This window comes from Anser anser (assembly GCF_964211835.1).
Source record: "Anser anser genome assembly, chromosome: 2".
NCBI lineage: Eukaryota > Metazoa > Chordata > Aves > Anseriformes > Anatidae > Anser > Anser anser.
Genome location: NC_139721.1, coordinates 144564698 through 144588573, shown reverse-complemented (window position 1 = coordinate 144588573; position 23876 = coordinate 144564698). Strand labels below are relative to the sequence as shown.

The window sequence follows — 23876 nt, the reverse complement described above, 5'->3', positions numbered from 1 at the left end:
CTTTTCTTCCCTCTCTGTGCTTCGCCTCTGAAGAATCTCACCATAAATAAAATTTCAACAACTTTTTCCGTGCTTATGATTCACCAGTATTTCTCCTTCAGACTTGTCATGTTCTTTCAGAGCTAAAATTTTGACTTGTCTCTCTGGCATTAATTGCAATGCTCCTGTCTGGTATTTCCTAAGCCAAGCTAATGCAGCACCCACACTGAGATATTTTTGGTAATCTTTTTTAACACCACTCCACTAAACACATTTTCCTGCAACTCCTCAGTTTCTGTGTCCCCTTATTATAGATAACTGATTTTAGTTTCCCACATCTGTTACTCCCACCTTGTATAATGTGTTCCCATAGTTCTGAAAGAGGTAGGAAGGAGGTTTGTGTGGGGTCATCAGTCACTGTATCTTAAAAGACCTGGGCAGGTCTCAGCTAGTTGGTGAGTGGACGCAGACTAAGTCTTGAAAACATCCTGTAAAACTAACTTATTCTATCCTACATGAACAAAGGGTTCATATTTTTGTTTTACCTCTGCATTTGAAAAGGTGAATAATATATAATCAAGGCTCTTGGATTTTCCTAAAGACAACTGTATCTGACTGTGAATAATACATAATCAAGCCTATTGGATTTTCCTAAAGACAACCGTATCCGATTGTGAAGGTGCAAGTACAAAAAAGAGGGTCTGACTGCTCTGCACTGGCCAGTGGGGAATAACGGGGAGTAATGAGATTAAACTGAACAAAGGGAAACCACTGAAGGTTGAACATCAGGAAAATATTCTGGCCATGGCTATCAGGCCATGCATGGACTAATTTCCCATGGGAAGTGGTGGAAACTCCATCTCTTGAGTAATTTAAAATTAGACCAGATAAATCACTAAAAAACAGAGGACTGGGAACAACCCAGTTGGAATCAGAAGGGGATGAACTAGGTGGTTTTGAAAGACTGTTTTGGTCTCAGTTCCTCGTCTTTTGAAATTAAACAATCCGCCTTGTTTAGGGTCTGGTCACTCGAGACTGCCAGCCCTGCAGCTGCACTGTGTCCTCCTCATCACAGTCAGGCTGAAATGCTGATGTGACTCTGACCGATCATTTTTCTCTGTTGTGGTCGTGTTACAGCTTGAGCTTGCTGGTGTTGCTCGCAGACACCCTTTGGGCCCGGTTCCTTCCCTTGTTGCAGACCTGGCTGGGGTCTGTCATAAGAGTTTTCTGTCAAAAATCTCCTTTGTTTTGGACTGACTCCTCACTACCTCCCCTGCCTGGTACCCTGTTGGGCTGAGCTCCCCTAGATGGCAGAGCTGAAGCAATTTAAATGTGAACCACTTTATACAGCCTTGCTGTTATGTTACAGGGACTGTCAGCCCACTAACCTCTCAAGAGCTGCTTGCTAGAAACAGCATCTGCTGTCCTGGTTCACTCAACTGCACGTGAGGGGCAGTCCAGCTCCACGTACAGTTAACGGAGGTAGGATTTGGCCCCAGAATTATATTATTTCCCATAAACGATTCAGGTTTCCAGGTCTCAAAAAGAGCAGGCCAACAACAGTTGTGCAAAAACTTGGAAAACGCGATGAGGCAAGTTCAGGGAAGCTACAAGGGACCTTCTTGTCCATTTACACTTTTTAAGCCTTTTGTTATGTAAAGCTGCAGGTTATCCAACTCGGAGCAGTTAGTCCACAGTTTCCCTTTTTCTCCACACACAGATAGATTTCTTATCAACTGAAGTCTACTGCAATGCATTTTTTTTGGACTGAAGTGCTGAAGAAAGCTCAACCCAGACTGGGTCACATTTTGAGGATTTCTTTTGACTAAAATCACACGCATAGCTGTCTGCAAATTTAAGGATCTGATAAAAATTGACTTCTGTTATCTCTAGAACTGTTTTCATTTTCTACAGTTTGCTGAAGAGGACAACAGGTCAGGCGCTTTTTTTTGGTGTTGTTTCTTTTTCGGCTGAGTGACTCCATGCAGAATGTTCTTTTTCTCAGCTGGCAAAAGGCTGTATTTTTTGAACGGTTGTTGGATTACCACGGGATGCCTAAGAGTTTCCCATCTTACAATCAGAGACAAAGTAAATAAACTGATAACGGCTGTGGTAGATATACAGATGGAGAAATGAAATGACTTGGGAAGCGAGATTGATCTGAACTACTTTGAGTCTCCTTTTCATATATATTTGAACAGGTAAGTTTAGGTAAGTAATACAATCTGAAACAGGAGCTGCAAGTAGAGCATAGCAAAAAAAATAAATTATTTTACCTCTTTTGGTAAAAGTTATCAGTTCAGAATCAGGCTCACTTTCTTCGCTCTGAATTTGTGTAGCTTCACAGTTTATTCCCTGAAGAATTTTCTTCTTTGTATCAGTAATTGTGATCGCTTGCAATAATTATTTTACTGACCATTTCCTTATTACTCCTTTTATCTGTTGTATTTTCCATTCTTTTCATCTCTTGTTCATGAAGTTTTAACACTTCTTATTTCCCACTCATTTTTGATTGTCTCCAACTCATTTCACATTTATGTTACCTATTCTGTCAGCTTTTGCTTCCTCCCTTTATGTCTTATGTTCATAATTCCTGTATATCTTTCTTTTTTTTTAATTTATTTTTTATTTTTTATTCTCCACAGTGTAGCTTTACAGTATCAAATACTCATGTTGCAAAATTTCCCTCATATGAAGATCAACAATAAGTTAGCTGGAAGTCATCCGTATTTCATTATATTTGGCAATGAGAAGTGCAGCTTTTAAAGAGCCTCCACCCTGCAGCTGCATCTCATCATTGATCCATTTAAATGCACTAATCTAGCCAAAACCCAAATGTTTCCCATTACAACCTGTCTCTAAGTGACATCTATGTGCTAGTTTAGGAGCAGATCTGCATAACAGAACTACTTTGGAGGTACAACAGGAAAAGATATCCTTCTGGTTCAGCGCTAAACACTTGCATGCTTTTAGGCTGAAATAAGGATGGAGCCATGTACTTCCATCCAACTACATAGCAGATGAAATGCACATTGCAAGCATTGCTCACCGAATACAAGCTCTGTAATTATGGGCTACATGTATGATCGGTCACGTGACTAGAGATTGGCTCCCATGCTTGGAGGGATTTCTCCACAGAAATGGAAAATCATGAAGTTTGCAATGAAGATGGGGTGGGATATCTAACACGCTACTGGTGTCGCACAGGCCCTCGGGGCTTTGTAGGTGATCGTACCACAGCAGTTTTGTGAAAGGAGTAATGAGGCCTGGTCTACCCACAGGCTTGGTTTGCTTGACTTTGTTGATGAGGGTGTTCTACTGTAAATCCTGCTGATCAAGATGGGAAGTGTCTTACAAAAACAAAACTGCATTTTGCAGTCTTGTGACACAGCAGCAGTCTGATGTCAATCTCATAGGAAGATGAAAAGGGGGGGATTCTTACAATTAAGTAGGAAAATGAGCAGTATATCCAGCACTATATTCATTATTTTGTATGCATATGTGTTGAAATAAAGATAAATAGCCACGTCAGATCATCCTTCAGCCACACCACCGCACTTCCCCACTCTCTGGGAGCCGCAGGCCGCCCCCAGTGCCCCGTCCCAACGGCTGTCACAGAAGAACCAGAGCCCTTTACGAGGAGCAAGTGGGTGGCTGTAATTTTGGTACTCGGGAACGCGTGGGAGGCTACTTCTTGAACCAAAGGCAAGTAGATAAAGGAGAACACACGGCGAGATGTGCAAAAGCTCTGGAGGGCTTTGCGGGATCTGCCACCACATGATCCACAGAGGCCTTAAACCAGCTACTTCAGCGTTCTGGCACCCTTTGAAATACAAGGGTTTCTCCTCAAGCATTTCTTGCTGCCAAATGCTTTCTACATGTGTTGGATGGGGCCCTGAATCATAGTTTCTGCTGTGCTAATGCTCACAAGACTAAGTCCGTCTTTGATCCCACTGGCACATCCTTTCCAAAACTTCGTTTCTTCCCCTTTAAACCCACAGCCCTAATCAACAGCACCCTTGACTTCTGGCATACCTTCCAATACACTCAGCCCTACCGTAGAAATGCTGTTAAAATGCTGAGTTGTATTCGCTTCCTAAATTAACATCCCGGCTGTGATAAATGTGGCAGTTCTTGGATAACAAAGTTATTGTTCCATGCTGTTTGCTGGCAGCATCAGGAGAGTAATTGCACTGGTCTAAGTTCAAGTCACACTCAAAGGCTGTCTCTACAGCCACAAGGGCTGGAAAATAATCTGTTGTAGGGAGGCTTTGGTTCTCAGCTCCAGTTATATGGAAGGGACGGATCTCCAGCTAACAATAACCAACAATAAGGTGTTAGGCACTCCCTGCTACAGAACACTTCAGAGAATATCTGTACTGCAGATCTTTCTACTGTGCTGCCATATGTAATAGATCTCCAATGAACAACAGCAAAAAAACAACCCTTGTTAGACTGTAGACAAGATCTGAGTTCAGTTTTAACACATTTGGCAGTGTGTAATGCCTAACTCTTCACCTCAATAGAGGTCAGTTATATCATGGCTCAATAGTATAGTTTTTTCTGGGCTTGTGTATAAGTCAGTTGTGCAATGGATTTTCTAATTATTTCTTATGCTAGTGGACACCACCGCTCAATTCTTTATCAGTATTAAATGGGTCTGATTTCTGTATCAATAAAAATGACGTGCACCAGGCAGACTGTTTCCAGGGCCACAAACATCCCTGGTATCCTCTGCGACAGACAGACTGCTAAGTTTTGTAACATGATGGATGAAACTAAATTGAAAATCAATATTTTCTTTTACAGAAGCTTTCAAAATACTGGCCCTGGCGCTTTGTTTAGAATAAAAAGCCCTTCCTTACCAAAAGCAAATCTCTAGTAATGCCGATCCTGTAGCACAGTCACACTGTTGCTCTCACCCTGCAGAACAGCACTGCAATTTATAAAGTGATAAGCCAAAGAATTAGGAAATACCTAATTAATGTAATTGAAATGTTTCACTTAATCCACTTGGTTAACAGCAATGCTACCAGGTGAAAATTTCCACTACACATTCGGATGAAGGCTTTAATGTTAACTTGTGTCATGCGTATTTCTTAATATAGAAATAATTGATACTTGTATACCAGCAGTTATGCAGAACAGAGTTGCACAGCAGTCTGCTTATCCTCATCGAAAGGTTGTTGTTTTATACACAGGAATAAAGTGTTACTTTCATTGTTATTCCCACAATATGAGGGTGAAAAAAAAGAAAACGGGCTAATAATAACTCATTGCAGTTACAGAAGTTCAGGCTCTCCCAACAGTCAGTGAAGAGAAACAAAAAGCCGAAGCAATCCCTCTTAGAAGAGTGGTGTGAACGTTTCTTGTCAGCTTCTGCGACTTCATTGACTATTAAGAGAGCCTAGATGACGAGCTCAGATCAAATGAATAATTTATACGTGGGTAAAATCAGGTGCCATGGATACCGCCCTTGGTGTCTAGCGCGCTTGGAGGAGAGAGCACAAGGCATGCAGAAAATTTTATTTGCCTCGGGGTGTCAGAAGTTTGCGTTATTAGGCTCCTTGTTTGCCTAGAATGAGAGCCCTACTGCAGCCAGATTCGCAAGGATGTGCTCGCACTCGGAGCCATGTTGGAACAGCTTTATCCATAACAAGAGCTCCTCACTCTTAACCTGAAGGGTGCACTGAGCTAAAGGGGAATAAGATGCTCTTATTTTGGGAAGAGAGTACCCGGCATATGCTGTACCAATCCATCAATATTTTCAATATTTCAGCAGTGCTCCTGCTCTGAATTGGAACCAAAAGCAAGTATTTTCATTAAAAGCCAGAAGGAGAGAGGGAGTGTGAGAGCCACTTAATTAAAGCATTTCCAGCCAATACTCTGAACAACTTCTAGATTCTGCACGTATCCTGTGCATAGTCAACGGAAACTGTATGAGCAGAGGCTGAAAAGCCTTGGAGGGAGCTAATGTAAAATGAGCAAAAACTACAATAGTCTAGACCGTAAGAATAAAGCTCTGGCACTTATCTGAGAAGAACCAAAACATGTAGTGACTAAGTGGATCTGCTGGCTGTTGAAGAGAGGCAAGAGAGCCCCAACACAGCCTACAGCAATCTGCCGGCCTACTCTGAAGTGGAGGCCATATCTGACAGGAATAAGGTGCTCCAGCACTGCTTCTGTATGGGATGGATGCTGCAAGAAGTTGTCTCATGGCCCTAGCCCCTCGCCCAGAAGTGCCCACCTCCAGGCTGGCCGAGTTGTCTCTATGCCCTCTTTCAATGCAGAGTAGCAGAAAACAGTCACAGGGGCAAAGAAAGTGGTTTGTTATCCTCTGGCTTTGAAGAACTGTGTAAAACCACATCCAGTGTTATTCATGTGTCGGGGAGAACTTCACCAGCCCAGCTGTCTGTGAAATAACCCTCTGCCTTTAGGTGCAGCTAGAGGAGGCCGCTGCCTGCGCTGGCTGCCTTCAGGAGGCAGTGGCACGGAGCATCCTACAAGCAGCGTGCCTCACTCTTTGCCCTTGCACAACCAATTTTGTCACGACCAAGAAGAGCACAATCCTCTGAGCTGGAGTCAGGAAACATCTCGCAGGAGGAAAAGCCAAAAGATGACTGTTGCAGTGTTTCCACTCGGTTCGTCCCTTCGCTACAGCAGCTAAGTATTGGAAGGGGACTTGAGCTGTGCACAGCTGTTATTTACCTCTGTTTTGAAATGCTCAAAGTTGCAGTAATCTGTTTATTTTTCTTTAACTCTTTTGTCCTTCAGAGGTATCACGCATTTCAAGAGGCAACATTGCTAGGTATTAAGAGAATCATTGGGCTGGCAATGCTGTTGCAAGTGTTTCTTTGTAAAAGAAACACAATAAATAAAGGAAAGCAGATTAAATAAACATGGAAGCTATAAACACAGCACACACACACAAAAAGTCTTAGTGAACAGAGAAGTTTGACAAATGATGACTGGTACAAATCTTTGCTTTTTCTCTGGCTTTCATCAGGATTTCTCTAAACCATAACGATGTCTCCAAAGGAGGAGTCCTGACACAGCTTAGGGGAAATGGATTGGAGCCTGCTGCTCCTGCGGCCGGTGCTACAGGTTTGGAAAGGAGAAGAGCAAACAGGAATACGGAGGCTTTTCCCTTTGGGTTTCTTTTTTTATATTAACCAGACCCAGTTATTAAGGCTAATTACCTTTATAGAAGTTGGATAATGCTTGTGGCCCTCACCTCAGGCACCTGTATGGCCCTGCAATCTGATAGTCCACCCCCACCTGATGAAAAGCAAAGACCACTCTTACTGTATCAAAAAGATTAAGCCCTGTCCTTATATTTTTTTGGGGGGGAAATGCTTTGCATTGCTGTGCTCAGAGTTTGTTTTGTGTTTTAGGCTTGTGTTTAGGGCTTAAGGACTGCCTTGAGAATTAAATTAACTTGGACCGTTTCCCCTTGCTTCCCTTGTAATGCTTTGGTCTAATCCTGCAAATGACCTTTGTGTGGACATACTTTGCATCCACATGGAGCCATTTGGAGTCTGGTGCATGCGAAACAGCCCAATGCTGCGCTGAAGAATTCAAGTATATCTAATGAGTTAAAATATTTGGCTGCTGCTTTCTTCTGGGAAAGCAGTTCTGAAATGAACATCTGAGGGTGTCTTAGCAGAAGGCTGGGCTGAAAACACTCTGTAAACGTGGCTTTGTTTTTTAGCTCATTACTTTCATTTTGACTTCTGACAGCGTTATGTTATTGCTGATTGGATTTCTGGATTGATTTCTGTCTAGATTTGCATCTCTAAATCCATTCCTAACAGGGACAAAACGCCCAGTGTGACAATTAGTTTGGAAACATGTTATATTCAATGCTTTCTCCAGCAAGTTCAAATGCATTTTTCTTTTTTATATATTAAAGTTTGCATAGGCAGTCAGTCAACATGGCTTGTTTAACATGGCTTGTTTAAAATAAATGAGCATTTCTGTTCCTTATGTTCCTTAGATGTAATCATTCACATGGCTGGGTTTCTTTTTTTTATTTTTTTTTTCCCATCCAGGCAGATGAGTCACCTGGAACCTGAACCCAGCTCCAGGTGCTCCTCCTGCCCACAGTTGTCTCAGCTGTTTGCTAAAACTAGAGCAGAAATCACTCATTACATAGTATATCTAATTCTGATCAGCCAGCACCTACTGTAGAATTTGACTTTTGTTCAAAGGGTTTGTAGAAGACTGAAAGGGAATAAGGTCCAATATTTTCGTCTCCTTGAAAGCATCATCCACAGATAATCCTCTCTCTGGAGGCTGGATGTAGCTTTCTGGGAAATTTATAAGACTCCTTCCAGGAAGCTATGGTGACGGATTAGCTCTGTTAAACTACCAAACATATTCCTAATCCAGCCTATTCGGGAAAATCCACACCATAGAGATACAAATACAATCCAGTTTCCCCCACATTTTTTTTTCCTTTGGGAGGGGTGAGGGGTGTCATGCTTTCCTGGTTGCTGTTTCCCCATTTTCTATCTCACTACTTAAAAGCCAGAGCAGGAAGATAGGTGTTGGGAAAACAGTGGGAAAAAAAAAAAAGGAAGAATAAGAATGTAGTATCATTTTCAGAGCCTAGTCCCCATAAATAGCAATCAGCTTACAGGTTTAGAGACCTTCTGGCCTTTAGATGGCTCCTGCTGTCCCAGAGAGCATCTCTTGTGTCTCTCTTCTGTGAAAAGAGAGCTGAGCAGCGGTCGGCATAAGTAGCAGCAAGTGGAGTCAGATTTAGAGGTGAGTACCTGGTTTCTGCAAGGTATCTGTCAGTGATGTTGTGATGAGCTCAAAGTGAAGTAAAAGCTCTTTGGACAGAGTGGGCAAAATAAGAAAGCAGCAACTGATATATTGCCTTTGGGTGGAGCACATCACTGTTGGAAGGAGGGAGGGTTCTAATGAAAGGAATATATTACGATGATATAAATGCATTATTTTTCTTCCTGATCTGCTCAGTGCCTGAAAGCTATCTTGACCCAGCCCCATCTCTAGGGGAAGACCTGTCAAATGCCAGGGCTCAGGAGGAAGCTGTCACACCTTGTCCCTTTGGAGGGAAGTTGTGGACAGTCAGAAGAAATACAAGACGGGCAGCCTGAATTTTGGAGACAGCTGTTCCCACCTCTGTGCTACTACAGCAGTCTCACTGATCAGCAGATCAAGCTGCTGCTGACGTGATAAAGCAAGGACAGAGTGATAACACTGTTGTCAATTCATCACCAGCTACTTCCACCTAAATTGTCAGTTAAGTAGTTAAACTAAACATTTTACAAAATAGGGCTGATTTATCACCTCTCAGCAGACCAAGGCAGAGAACCAAAGACAAAGCTGTTATTTCAGCAGAGGGGCCAAGGTAACCCAAATTGTCGTTTCACTTTTCTTTACCATTTGAGCAATTAAATCTTTTCTGTCATGGCCAATTTTAAATAGATTGGATGTTCATTGTGTTGAACTCTTTAAACTTATGTGTGTGTGGGAGGGGATGGTTTTGAGGGAAAATGCTGCACTTCTAACAGTCCCTGCTGGCTTTCTAAAACAAGTTAACATTGTTTGACCTAAAGTGAATAAACTCTCAACAGGACTGAGGCTGATGACTTTATCTGTTAGACTCTGGCTCCTCTGATTTAAAACAAATGAAAGACTGCTGATAGTTCAAGTGAATGCAGAAAAGATGGGAGTGATATTTTTTCCCTCTAGCCCTTTACAAAATTAGGAAATCTTGCTGTAAACAACATGCATGGCATTTTCAGAAACAAGTTGTTATTCCACAGTGACAGTTTCCAAAACGAGAAAAACAAGAGTTTTGCTTTGCTTATGGTTTCTAAGTGTTTCAGTAGCTTTTCATTGCTAGGAACTCGAGCTAAAAGTAAAGCTAGTTCTGCTGTGCTCCTCCTCGTCATAATCTGTTTGCTCAGATTTTACACTGCAGCTAATTCCCCTGGGCACACTGAATTATACTTGAATTTGTTTTTGTCTCTGTCTGGATGATGTTAAATTCCTGCAGGCTTGAACAATGTCATACTTCTTTACAGAGTACCAAGTCTGCTTTTAGAGCGAACAACTGAGGCTTACTGCTGTAAAGGGTAAAAATCAGCCTGCCTTCACACACTTTGGTAGCCTCACACAGACACCTCTGGGTCCAGTTCAAAGAAACTATATACATGCACATGTGGCCGATTAATAAGTACTTGGGTGTGAATGCACAGCACACCCAAAACTTCTCACCATCTCTGTTTTGGACACACACGGAAGAATAACCTGCCTTACTACTCGGTCATCCTTGCTCCGGGGGGAAATGAAGTACCGCAGGCCTCTTACCTGCACGCAGCCTTCTGTTTGGTGATGCTTCAGTGATGCTGGCCAGGAGGAGCAATCATCTCTCCGTGAAATCCTGGCTTCTCTTGGGGCCTCGGACATTGTCACCCAGACTGCGTGAGGAGCAGTATCCTGAGAGAGGCAGCTCTCCCTTCATGCCTCAACTTTGTTATCTGAGAAGACTATGCTGAAGACTGGGGGACACACCAGCTGAGATGCTGCTTCTCGTAGAGTAACTGCCTGGTTTCCAAAACAACTGCCAGAAGCCACATGGCTACTCTGTTGGTATTCTCAAACACAAAATATTCCAAGAATAAGCAGCTCATTGTCTCCTCTTCCAAACTGGCTTTTAGTCTGTGCTGACAAACACTGCTGTTGTTGTGGTCACATCACGCCTCCTATTTGCAAAAGAAAAGGTGTTGGAGGCACATGCACACACGTACAGATGTTCTTGGATCAGATCTCCAGATACCTTGGAGAAGAACAAAAAGGGCCAGCAAACAACAGCCATACACAGCCTGGATAAAAGATATCTTTGGGTAGCTCCGAAAGGTAAGATCCAGCTTTCTACCTCAGAGAAACCTGACCCCAAACCATGATGCCTGGCAAACCACCACTCCTCCCATCCACCACATCATCCCACAGCTGGTATGGGAGGAGGCAACTTGACCGTTTCTACAAATATTTCAGGTCAGGAGACCAGAACCATCACTCGCCCTGCGGGGAAGGTTCTGCAGTCTCATGCTGTTTCTGGAAAGAAGCTGAGGTGTCCTCAAAGCAGTGGGTTGGGGAATTGCCCTGGCACAGCATAGGAAATAAAGCCAGGGAAAGCAGTCTCTAGTAGCTTTTGCACAGATGACTGCCCCTTCCCATGCACATCTCTACTCAATGGCTACAGTGCAGGGGACATGGGTCCTGAGAGCACAGCCAGAAATATTCCCCACAGCCTCCCTGAGCACACCTAGCAGTGATCTTCGCTTCACGGTCCTGAAGCTGCCATGCATTTATGTGATATCACACTCAAGCTGTCTCATTGCCTCAAGTCATTCTCAGCTATGGCAGGAGGAAGGATCTGAGGGGAAGGCAAGAGGCTGCGTTGCCAATCAAATTCTCTAGCTTTAGCTCTCAAAATATACAAGCGAGGCAAAAATACCCTTTTTCTCCTCCTCACCTGTATTCAGCGAGCCTGGTGATGCTGGCTCTGGTCTGCTTCCGTGCCCAAGAAGTCACAGTACTGTTTGTTTAACCCAATGCTTGTCAAGCCTTGCCTAGTACCTGCTCTGCACATCTCGTTATTCATGGGCACTGTTGGCAATCAGCCTCACAGCCCAGTTTGGAGACTGTGCTATACATTTTTCACCATGTCTTCAACACATTTTTCTTTTTGTGGTAAGACACCTTACCACTCTCAAGACGCACACCCCATCACTTCAGCTTCCTCTCTGGCTTTCCAGTAGGCCATGCTTCCTCTTCATCACAGCTTTAGCTAGGCAGAGATTATACCTGGGGACTAAGCCATGCAGAATGCAGTATGCACTCAAAATGGAATTACTTGTAGGGGATATTGCATAGCAGACTGTGACTGGTGGAGACAGCACTGCTGAAGCTTCGGGACGCCAAAATCTCTTACCACAGACCCAGTGGCAGGCTGGCTTCAGTTCCTCTTGGCAGTGCTCTGCAGCACTTGAAAAGCATCAGCATCCAGGGCCAAGTGAGGTAGGTGTGATCTCCTGTGAAGACTGAAATAAAAGCAAGGAGGCACTTTGGTCATAGTTCAGTGTACACGTGGGAGCCAAGGCGTAGGCAGGGCAGCAATGAGATTAATCTCTGCAGCCAGAATATAGGTGATAGGAAAGACCATAGAGTGAGATGGGAGTATTAGGGTACAATTACTAACAAAACAGCCATCACCAATAATATCTAGGATGAATAATGTTTTAGTGCTGGATGGGAAACAGTTGCATGCATCATGGCTGAATCACAGGAATCTTAATGCAGAAATCTGTAAAGCAAATACGATTGCAGACAATGGTTAGATTACTGTGTGGCTCTACTCGTGATTTCACAGAAGGCTTTTATATGTCTAGGAAGGAACTGTATTCCAGCTGCAGTATCTTGGATATATCAGATAATGAAAAATGTGTTCATCGTGCATTTTTTGATCTCCTATTCTGGGGAAAATGTAATGAATCATCCTCATGTAGGGCACCAGTCAACATCCTCTGGAGCATGGAAGCTGTTAGATGGATGTCGGTGCCCTGGCCATGTGCTGAAAGAAGTCCGTAGCCAGGCTGCTCGCCGTGGTGCTCACAAAGGCTGCCAGGGAGGCAGTAGCCTTCTCTGAAACAGAGAAACTGCAGAGGTGTCCATGTTCAGCCTGACCCTATCAAAGCAGACCCTGCCTGTGAGATTTAAGCAGCTGGGGTCTGTGGTGGGAAGCGTTACCTCAACAGCTCCCATAAGCGACAATTTTTGAGGGCAAACGTCAGTGCAAATGTCTACTCGCTTAGAATCCTATCTCTTCCCACTCACTCTACCTTTCATTTCCAATACCAGGTCCTTTAAAATTGGACCTTTTCTTATTTAACTCCTCAGACTTAACTCCTCAGTCTTCCCCCTACCCCAGCACAAAATACCCAGGGTGTACTCTTATCTCCCACTACTCCCTATCTAATCTACCCTACCAGGTACTCCACACTAATCTAATCTAAAAATTCCTGTAAGAAACCTGCTCTCACTTTATCCTCTGTTTCTCTGCACTTGCATTTCTCTCTAACCCAAGGATAGGACATTTGGGACTACCCACAGCTGAGCCAACTCGCTGCTCGTGGCACCTCAGTTCTGGCAGATCATGGTGGGCTGCACGTGGTGAAAGAGGAGAGGGCCTTTGGGATGGCATGGACAACATGGCTTCTTGGGAAGCGAGTTACATCACCACAAGCTGTGTGCAGTTTAGATATCTAAACATGTCATAGGTGTGAGAGAAAGGCAGGCCCTTGGGCTCTGCCAGAGGTAGATGCTAAGTACCATGTGGGCAGGGGGCAGGTACCTCAAGCATATTTCATGTAATGAGTTTCAGTCCTCTGGTCTACCCACCCAAGTAAATTTTGATATCCAAAATTTAGCCTTTAGAATTTCTGTGTTCTCAAGATATCGACGTGTTCATTTGGCAAATGCGATCTTAAGAAGATACAGCCCCATATTTGTGTCATCGCAGACCCAGCAGAACTGGCACCACAGAACAACCGAGCACGCCTCAGCCCCTGGACGGCAGCGTAGGCTTAACTCTGCCTGCCTCCGCAATTCAAGCGGAGCTGCTAGACTTTGCACTGAAGTGGCTGAGATGCGCTCAGAGATATCTGCACCAGCTCTCCTGTGGGGATGATACTCTTTAGCAAGGAGTGATAATAAACAGTAGGATGGTGCTAACACTTTAAGCTGCTGCAGCTGTCTGCTAACAGAATATATGTCAACACCTTCAGACTAGAAGGTGAGAAAGTGAAATTATAGCTCTCGGTTACCCTAATTCTGCTTTTGCAACCTCTTTTATTAAATCAGTTTCAAAGGTGGCTAGGAGACTCTGAGATTCTGCTTGTGTGTTATGAATCTGAGATAACGAGCTTGTTTCTGAAAGCTTGCCTCCTTCTGTAAGTTTTCCTGTTGCAACTATGACACCGTATTTAGAGTGAAAAATAACAGCACATGAAAGTCCTAAAGATAGCCCAGTCCCCCAGGCAAAAAACATCTGCCACAAAAAATAGAAAACTGTGATTATGAGGAAGAAAATGAAGTACATATATTTTAATGAAGATTTGGTAGTATAAATATGTATAAATATTCTTTTGATAATTACACAAATATAACCTTCCCAGAGTTAATAAGAAGATATATTTCCTTAGCCAAGCCATGAAATAATTTGTGATTCGAGAATTACATTTTCCTCTGTGATATTTTCGCCTCACTTGTATATTTTGAGAGCTAAAGCTAGAGAATTTGATTGGCAATGTAAGAAAAGTAAAAATGGAAGATTTGTCACTGTATCGATGTAGCTCTGCTGATATAAATAGAGACTTGCTAGATACTAAATGATTGCTCAGATAGTCTATTCATGTTTAAATATCTCTGAGACATTTTATAAATCTGACAACTTTCTACATGGATATTAGTTATGATGCTAATTTAGATTTGGAGTCTGTAGCTCCCATAGGAAAAGTGATGATCATGAATACATGGAAGTTATTTTATATACATAATAGATTTTCAATGATGTTCTGCTGGTTGACACAATGACTAAAGTGCAGAGAGCAGTATGCAGCCAAGGAGACAGCAACAGTTCTTGGCTTTATTTGATAATAGCTTCCAAACAGCGAAAGTGCTGTAATTGTTCCCCTTCCTCACCCCTTAAAAATATCAGGTGATTTTAACTCTGATCTTTTCAACTTCTTGGCAACCATGGACTGGATGGTATTATAAGTTTGCTCAGGGTTTGGGTGGCAAATAAACTGTAAAATGTTGTATGTCAATGAGAAATTATCAGGGAGCTTGACAAAATGATCCTGTGAGTTGCTAGCTGGGCAGCAACATGCTTAATTAAAATATGTGTATGTGATCTCTGGTCCAGGTCAGGTTCAGCCACTAAGTAGTCTTTAACATCAGAAATTTATGAGAACCTGAAAATGGGGGCTAACATTCCCTTCACACATTGACTTCAGAAACTACTACATGTTTTAGCTGTATATACATCTACAGAAATCCATGGAATCACATGGAATTGTAGGTAGGCATCTAAATCAGGATGACGAGATTTGTGTTGTAATATACTTTTACATTCAGTAGACAGTAGATATGACCAGTTGACGAGAATCACCATTTGGACGTCCAGACTCTTCTCAGTTCTTAGGAAGCCAGTATTCCTACCTGCTGTGATGGGAGTGGTTGCTGGATAAGCAGGCCAGTCACCTCCTTTCTGAGGTCACTGAGAATAGCTAGGTAAATAAATAAAACCACAAAACACCAGCACATTGTTTTGAGGGCACAAACGAGACGAGATCTTTACCATTTCATACAAGTCACTTTATTCTTCGTAGCTCCCTTTCACAGAGACTTCAGTTGTCCAGTCGCTGTTCTAGAACAGGAAAAACAACAACAAAAAAATAAAAATAAAAATAAAAAGGTCTCACAGTGGTAACACAGAAGCAGGAGACACAGGGGACACGTTTACTTTCGGTGCCTTCACCGAGACACCGCGGCCAGTCTCCTTCCAGCCCTCAGGCTGCGGGGCACCAGCCTGACCCTGTCTCGGAGCCCCCGGGAGCGCAAGGACCAGGTGCAGGACGAGGCCTGCCACAGAAGCGCTAAATCCTTCGCCAGGGCAGAAAAAGGGCGATTATTCCCGTGAGGAACCCGAAAAAGCTGGTGGGGAGGAGAAGAGAAGCGCGGGGCCCGCCGCTCCGCGCTCCACACGGCGGGGCGGGCGGCGGCAGCCAGCTCCTGCCCTCTCGGTGTCGTCTGAGGAGGAGGAGGGCGGATTTTTGGAGGGAACAGAAACCGCCGGCCCGGAGGCGGGGGAAAGGGGACGGCGACGAGAGCCGCCGAAGGGGCCGGAGCTGTATGAGAGTAAGAGGGGGCCGGCGGCGGGGACAGTGCCCCTCAGGGCCGGGGAGAGGCGAGGCCGGGGCGAGCGGCGCTGGGGCACCGCGGAGGCCCCGGAGGGGCGGCGGGGACGGGCGAGGCGCGGCTCCCCCGCTCCGCGGCCGGTGCCCAGGTGGCCGGGGCGGCGCAGCTGGCAATGCCTGACGGCGGGGGACCGGCGGGGGGGAGCGGCCCGGCGGTGGCGAGGGAGGCCCGAGGGAGGGGCGGCGGGCGGGGCGCGGTGGTCTGATCGCCGCCGGCCCCGGCGACGTAGCTGGGGGGGGGAGGGAAGCAGGGCGCTGGCTGGGAAGCGGGGAACAAAAGCGCGGCTGCGGGAGCAGCGGGGCTTGGCCTCGCCGAGCTCTTTTGTCGCCGCTTCCCAGACGGGGTTTGGGTGGCTGCGGGCCCCCCTCGGCGAGTTGAGCAAAGTTCAGGCGGCGCGGAGCCGCCGGGACGGGACGGGAGGGCCCGGCCCCGGGGCGCGCTCCCCGCCCTCCGCCTCCCTTCCCCGGCCCGGCCCGGCCCTGCCCCGGGCGGCTCGCCCCGTGCCGCCGCCAGCCCGCGTGCGGCGGGGAGGGAGGGAAGGAGGGAGGGAGGGAAGGAGCGGGCGCCTCCCGCCTCCGCCTCCCTCTCCTCCCCGCGGCTGGGGCTGTGGATAGGAGGAGTTGGAGGAAGAGGAAGATGACGAGCGAGTGCAATTAGCCTAACAAGGGACGGGTGGCGGCGGCTCCGCGCCGGGGACTGACACCTCCGCTCTTTTCTCTCTCTCTTTCTCTCTCTCCGGCTCCAGCCATGAAGCCAGAAGCGGGGCAGCGCGGCTGAAGCCCCGGGGCCGTCCCGGCGCTCTGCCCCATGGCCGCTGCGTGACGGGGCCGAGCCCCCACCCCCGGCGGCGGGGCCGGCCCGGGCTCGTCGGCGGCGTGGCCGCGCTGGGTGTGTGCGAGCGGCTTCGGCGTTGCCTCCCCCGCCGGCTCCCTTCCCTTCTTCCCATCCCCGATGTGGGCTCCAGAGGACTCGCCCCTCCTTTGTAGCCGGGAACTGAAATAATGGCGACCCGGTGGGCAGCGGGGCCGCCCGGCGGAGATGGAGACACCGAGCCCCCCCCGGGCGGCAGCGGCCAGGTAGGAGCGGGCGGGACGCGGGTGCGGGGCTGCGGGGCCGGGCCGGGCCGGGCCGCCTGCCTCCCTCCCTCCCTCCTGCCGCGGGGAACGGCTTGGCTGGAGCGGGCTTAATGGCCGCCCCCTCTCCCTCCTTCCCTCCCTCCCTCCCTCCCGCCCTCTCCCTCTCTTCCTGCCCGCCCGCCCCGCAGCCGCTGGGACGTGGGCGCTGGGAGCGATGTGGCGGCCCCGGCCCTTCCCCGCTTGCCGTGGGTCCCCCCCTGCTGCCCCATCCGAAGACCCCCTCAGTGTCCCCGGGTGCCTCCCCCTAGAAATACCGGCCTGGCGCCGAGCTCCCTTTGTAGGCAACTCCTCCAGCCCTGCCTGCAGGCAGCGGTTTGCGTTAGACGTGTCTCCGGCCGCAGCGTTTCGCCGGGAGTTCAGTTTAAAAACTTGACGGCGTGCCTTATGGTGGCACCGTTGCATGTTTGGACAAGCAAACCCTTGGTTTTTAGCGAAGAACTCTGTCTAATGCCTCCCTCCGAGCTGGCTATTAATAGTCATAAATATCTGCGAAACGACCGGGAGTTCACATCCAGCGAAACAGATGTAACGGCTCCGGCCAAGTTGCTCCAAGATCTGTCTTAAACTTTATTTACGAACTTGCTTTTGTATTTTTCTAACTTGAGGCGTGTTATGCTCGTGACAGAAAGCTGACTTGAATCTGGGTAGAGCTGTGGAATGGGTGTCCTTTATGTAGATGGTCCCCTTTTGTTTGCTGAAATCGGAATACAGTAGATTGTATTAAACCTACAGAGTTCATTAAACCTACTATTAAACCTACAGAGTTCAAAAATGAAAGTTTTTTATTTCAAAAGTGCCAGGTTTTATCTCTATCCTCAGTTCACCTTTTTGCCTTGATTTTGAAGTGGCACATATGGTGGTGGTGTAAGATTTTCTTCACTGCCGTTGCCTCAATTAAGAGAGTCACACAGTCTCTTAAAGCAGGTGGGTTAGGTGAGGACAAAATGGGGGGTTTAAGTAAAAACAGAAGACACTAAGATTTAAGACTTAGTGATGAATTATGCTTGTTAATTTGTATGTCGATTTTATATGTTGTTATTGAAATCCTTTTTTGAATGTGACTGAAAACAAGGCCATTTTTGGGGAATGTATCCTTTAATACTATTTAAATAGTGTGGGAAGAGAGTAGAAGCCACATGGCCAAGTGTAAAAGTGAAAATCTGCTTTTTAATTCTGTCGTGTTGAGACTGTTGGTCTTTTGGCACTGGCGCTCTTGTCATAATCCACCTCTCCCTACTGTGGTAAGCCCTAATGAGGCCTCTGGCACTTTTGGAGCTCATCTTAGAGCTGTCTAACCGGGGACTACTAATAGGTATGGAATTGCAAAATGGGCTGCGCTGCCTGTTGTTGTACCTGGTATTTCTGTGTTGCAGTTAACATTTAACTGCTAGAAAACATGCACTTACACTGATGACTGCCTTAATCACAGCAGGCCTCAAATAATCTTTGCTTGAATGAAGATAGCCCTCATGAATGCCTAATTGAGGTCGTAATGCGTTCTTAGTTCCTTTAGTGCACGTATTCCTGCATGGTTTAAAGTACAATTTATTTCTTTATATTTTTTCATAGATTGGTGTAAAATGCCGAGAGAGTGAGGGGTTGTGGTTTGTGATCTGCTGAGTTCAGCTGATGAAATGGTTACTGTGTGCAGTACTGGTGTGAACAAATCCCTTTAACTCCAAAATAGGACTTGTGTTGATCACTGAGAACCTCTTTTCCCCTGAAAAAAGATCAGAAAACACTTGGTGAAATTACTGTAAAAAGGAGTCTTGAATTTGCAAAGAAGTTCCTGCTGTTGTAGGATTTTATAGTGTGTTAATACTTGACATGCAAGGTATTGGGAATTTTGGGAAATGATTTGTTTTTGGCACACTATCTCCCATATGTTGTTCACGTTGTCATGCAGTATTAACTCCGTGTCCATGTAATAATGTTTAGCTGTAGACCTGTACGCACAGCAAGATGTCAGGAGGAGGACCCCAAGCATAGCTTGTGTTCATAATGGGCAAGGCAGTTGCACGAGAACCTAGGATTTCCAGTCAGATAAAGGCTTTGGAAGTGTACAGCTATAAACACTGGGGCTTGATAAGAACAGAACTTGTCCTATGTCTTCGAGATCACTGATTGTACAAATAAAAGGAACTTCTGAGTAAGAAACGAGTGTGTATCTTTATAACACAGAGGTGGGAAAATTGTGGACATACAATTTGACTCCTTTGGGTAATGCATATATGGGTAGATAATTTTTTTGTCTGGATGCCTGTTTACTCTGATATATATATATATATTTTATCATGCCTTGTCATGATTTCTACTTTTTTTATTTTCACTTTTTTTTTCTTTTTCCTTGACACTGCACCTGGAAGTCTTTCTCGCTACAGAGCCCCTTCACTGAAATGATTTTTGAGAACAAAGATGACGCATTCAGGCTTGCAGGCTCCCATCTGAACATACAGCGCCTGTTCAAAGGGACAGATCACATATTCTGGGCTCTTGGGGGAGCTGGCAGAGAGGGCCAGGGACTCTCAGGGCTGTTTGCCATTCTTTTTGAAATCTGACACACATTTGCAAATGGGTACAAGAATCGCTGAGCTTGTGTTCATAAGGACAGATAAGTGAGAGTCTGCTTTTTCTGGCTTTTAGATTATTAGGCATATACTATCTCCATTTTGTCAGGTTGTAGCAGTGTTTTGCTGTTGTGATTAAGCCCTGTTGAGGTACAGGCAGTGCTATGCTAGTCACAACATCACATTTATAGCCCTGTCCAGATTCGAGACTGGAACTGCCTTTTTTGTTAGTGTAAGTTTAAAATTTCTTTCCCTGCTTAGAAAAGCATGAAAAAAGTGCTCTTTTTGGTTTTCCGTTCCCACTGTTTTGCATTTACTTCAAAAGAATTACTAAATCAGTTTGTGGTGTAGCTTGCTGTTATCTGTATTGAAATGAAATTGTGGTTAATATTTTTTCATCCATACATTTAAACACTTTTGAATGTTTGTAGCTTTAAAAGGTAATTTTTTTTGTGGTGAACAATAGTTTCCTCCATTTATGAACACTAAATTACTTTATCAAATAAATTTTATTAGGAGTTTTTGATATTTTTTTCTGTTGGAACTCAGAGCACATATACATTCAGATTTTTGTTACTGGAAATACCTAATACTGCAAAGAAATTTGGAGCATGGTGCTTTTTTTTGTCTTTTTTTTCTGGCTTAACAGCTGAATTGTTAGGCATAGTAGACTGTCTTTAGAGATTCCTGGGAGTTTCAGCATTTGATGGTAACTAGGGAGTACATTTCCATAGGCTCCAGTAAAAGAAAACTTAGTTTCTTCAGTATTTTTAGAAATTCAGTATTTGTGGTTAAAAAGAAACGGGGAGAAAACGCCACAATATTTTTCTCTTACACCTTATCAGAGAGAGCAGAACTGCGTAAACTGGAAGGGTCAGGAACCAGAGAAGGGCAATGATGACAGTAAAAATAGAAAATGATTGGCATTTTCACTAACAATAATTAGTAGACTGTGCTTGCTATTTTAGCAGCCTGGTTGGGATGACATTGGTAGGCTCAGAGTGGTGACACCCAGGTGTTAAGTGTCTCTACTGTAGAAGCACAAGCGCTGGAAGGCTGTAGTTAGGTTCTGTGTTTCAGTCTTTACATAATTATGCCTGTGAATGTGTAAGCTGCTCTGGAACTCGGTATCTTTGGAGACCAGTGCTTTCTCTGTACTTGATGCGTAGAGGCATGACCATAATGTATAATGAGGTTCAACCATAATGTAAAAAACTCAAAATCTGAGAATGGCTTTCATAAAGTTTTATATGTAAAATGAGTTTGAATTTTGTATTGTGTACTACCATTAGAAATGCATATTACTTGTGGTGATAGAGAGCTCTGTGCAAACATCGTGTCAAGGGAGAATAAACGCAATATAAATACCACTGTTACCAGAGAGTGGTGATTTTAACTACTGAGAAAGCTTTAGTCAAATCCTTTTTAGTCATGCAAGCCTAACACTGGCTTCTGCTCTCATTTATGCTGGAGAATGCCTAAGGTAATTTGGTGGAACGTGGACCTCTTCCATGGGGAAATGTTATGTATTTGTAAGTGACAACATAAAGCAGTAAACAGTTAATTTCCTTCAAGAAAAGGAAGGGATGTGCCTTCAAATGTAGATGCGTTTGATGTTTTTGTAAAAGTGACTTTCTTCTTCTCCAAAAGACGCCTTTGTTGATTGCACCACTTAGATAATTGCTTGAAAAACAAGAATTTTTAGAAGAGAAGCGTGATGGATTGAAGAATGCTTTGAGCTGTATCAGTTCAAAATAAGTGCATTTACTGTATGTAGTATGTTTTATAAGGTAAATCATAGAACATTCTGAGTTGGCAGGGACCCACAAGGATCCTGGCTCCACACAGGACCACCCCAAAACCAAACCCCATGTCTGAGAGCACTGTCCAAACACTTCTTGAACTCTGGCAGCTCGGTGACGTGAGCACTACCCTGGGGATCCTGTCCCAGTGCCCGACCATCTCTGGGTGCAGAACCTTTCCCTCACACCCAGCCTGACCCTCCCCTGTCCCAGCTCCATGCCGTCCCCTCGGGTCCTGTCGCTGTCCCCAGAGAGCAGAGCTCAGCGCCTGCCCCTCCGCTCCCCTCGTGAGGGAGCTGCAGGCCGCCATGAGGCCTCCCCTCAGCCTGCTCTGCTCTGGGCTGAGCAAACCCAGGGCCCTCAGCCGCTCCTCGTACGCCTTCCCCTCCAGACCCCTCACCACCTCGGCAGCCCTCCCTCGGAGGCTCTCTGACAGCTTTATGCCCTCCCTGGCGCACCCCAGGGCACGGCTGGCCCTCCTGGCTGCCAGGGCACACCGCTGGCTCGTGGCCAGCCGGCCTCCACCAGAGCCCCCAGGCCCCTTTCCGCGGGGCTGCTCTCCAGCCTCTCGCCCCCAGTCTGTGTACAGCCGGGGTTGCCCCTTGCCGGGTGCAGAATCCGGCTCTTGCCCTCGTTAAATTTCACGTGGTTGGAGATCGCCCAGCCCTCTAATTTATCAAGATTTCTGCAAGGCCTCTCTACCGTTGAGGGAGTCAGCAGCTTCTCCTTAGTCAACAGCTAATTTAGCGTCATCTGTAAACTTAGGGTATATTTAAGTCCTGTGTCCAGATAACTTATAAAAGCATTAAAGTGAGCTGTCCCTAAAATGTTTCTCTTTAGCAGTTGTAGCAAACATTACAACACCGATCTGAGTTTTTTCCTTTTATAAGCACTTTTAACAAAAATTCCTATCATTAAACTGAATGTGAAAATAACATCTCCGCTACTTCTGATGTATTATTTCTTGTCTGTGTTGTTTACTTGCATATACCAAAAACAACTGAGCGAACTATTGGGGAAGAGAAGGCATCTCATGACACTTATGCACTTTATGCATCTATGGTCTTGTACTATTTGAATGTACGAAAATGTCTTCCTGTAGGTGGATGACTAAAACGTAGCTCAGCAGAAGAGTATTGGCTCTGCAAAGAGTAAAAGCTGAGTTTTAAATTTGTGAATGCAGGCGTATGTTACTGTGTAGATGATGATGAGAATATGAGTGTGTGCAACCTCTGAGCGCTATAAAAAGAAAAACTTTCTGTATCTTTTCCTGAGGAAATTTGCGTTGCAGTGTTTGGCTAACCTGTTGGCAATATATCTGGGTACTTGTTGCTGGTCTCTTTTTTTTTTTCTTTAGCAACTGGAAGATGGAGAAAAATGAAGCTATTCTAGCATTCAGTGGTTTTGTGTTATTCTTCATTGCCGTTGTTTGTACGTTCAATTGCAGAGGCTAGGAAGCAGAATATAAAAACTTAGGAAATGATGTTAAATGAAAACGGATTTATATCCTGTTGTTAATAAGGGGTCATTGTTTCTAAAAAGCCTGGCTTAGCTGTACTGTAAATGGCGGGGCTTCGTAGTTGGCGTTGAAGCTGTGTGTTACTGGACAGGACTCCAGACGTCAGGCTGATGAGCTGTTAGGTATGACTCCTCCGTTGTAGAGACATCAGATCCTATGATCTCATCAAATCCTTGAATTCAGTGCCTTGCTACAGAGGAAGAGTTTGTCTGCCTCCCATAATAGGAAATATATCTACTAAATAATATGTTGTGCCAAGCATAATAGATAAACAGTGAATGAGAGCTGTGCTGTCTGGTCAGATTGGTGGATGAATGGGGATGATCATGTCACACTTCACCGGTTTATTTACACAGAATGCAGGTTACTGTAAATACTGTATATCTCCTGTCCAACTCCATTTTTGTCTTGTCACTTTCAGTATTGTTACGGAGTCATGGTATTTTTTCCCCATCACTCAGCAGTAGATGTATACAGTAGAAGTGTAAGCCCAGGTGATGGGTGGGAACAGCAACATCAGACAGACTTTGACTGTGTTCATATCAGAAGTTCGACACGTCTTGTAAACCTGCAAGTGCCTAAAGAAAGAGTTCTTTTAATCTTATGCTTGCGAGGTGGGATAAGCTGTTTTATGTATGCGGTTCTTAAATACTTTGAGACTTTTCAATTGGGAGGCTTCTTCTGTTGTGTTTTTGTCTTTTGTGTTGCTTTCAAACCAGGGCGAAATGCATTTTTCTCTTACTCTCTTTACATGGGAACTCTAGCTACTCCCTGAGTTGTTGTTTATCTTCTTGTTTTAGTAATGGTGAAACAATTTTCTGAGTTTACTGTTTTATTGCTGCTGGTAGTCTTGAAT

The 23876-nt window shown here is 45.0% G+C and overlaps 1 protein-coding gene across 3 annotated transcripts in view; it reads left to right on the top strand.

Annotated features, from left to right (window-relative positions):
• Positions 1 to 15507: 15507 nt before the first annotated feature.
• The window catches only part of ARHGAP21 (Rho GTPase activating protein 21), a 124012-nt gene continuing 115643 nt past the window's right edge, over positions 15508 to 23876 (top strand). For 2 of the 3 annotated variants that reach the window (XM_083823614.1, XM_083823611.1), the window contains exon 1: positions 16382 to 17072. In XM_083823614.1, the coding sequence (XP_083679740.1) occupies positions 16998 to 17072 (75 nt within the window). In that variant the 5' untranslated portion in view covers positions 16382 to 16997. Of the gene's footprint in view, positions 15937 to 16381; positions 17073 to 23876 lie in introns of those variants that run through there. The other variant, XM_083823612.1, reaches the window with a different exon arrangement.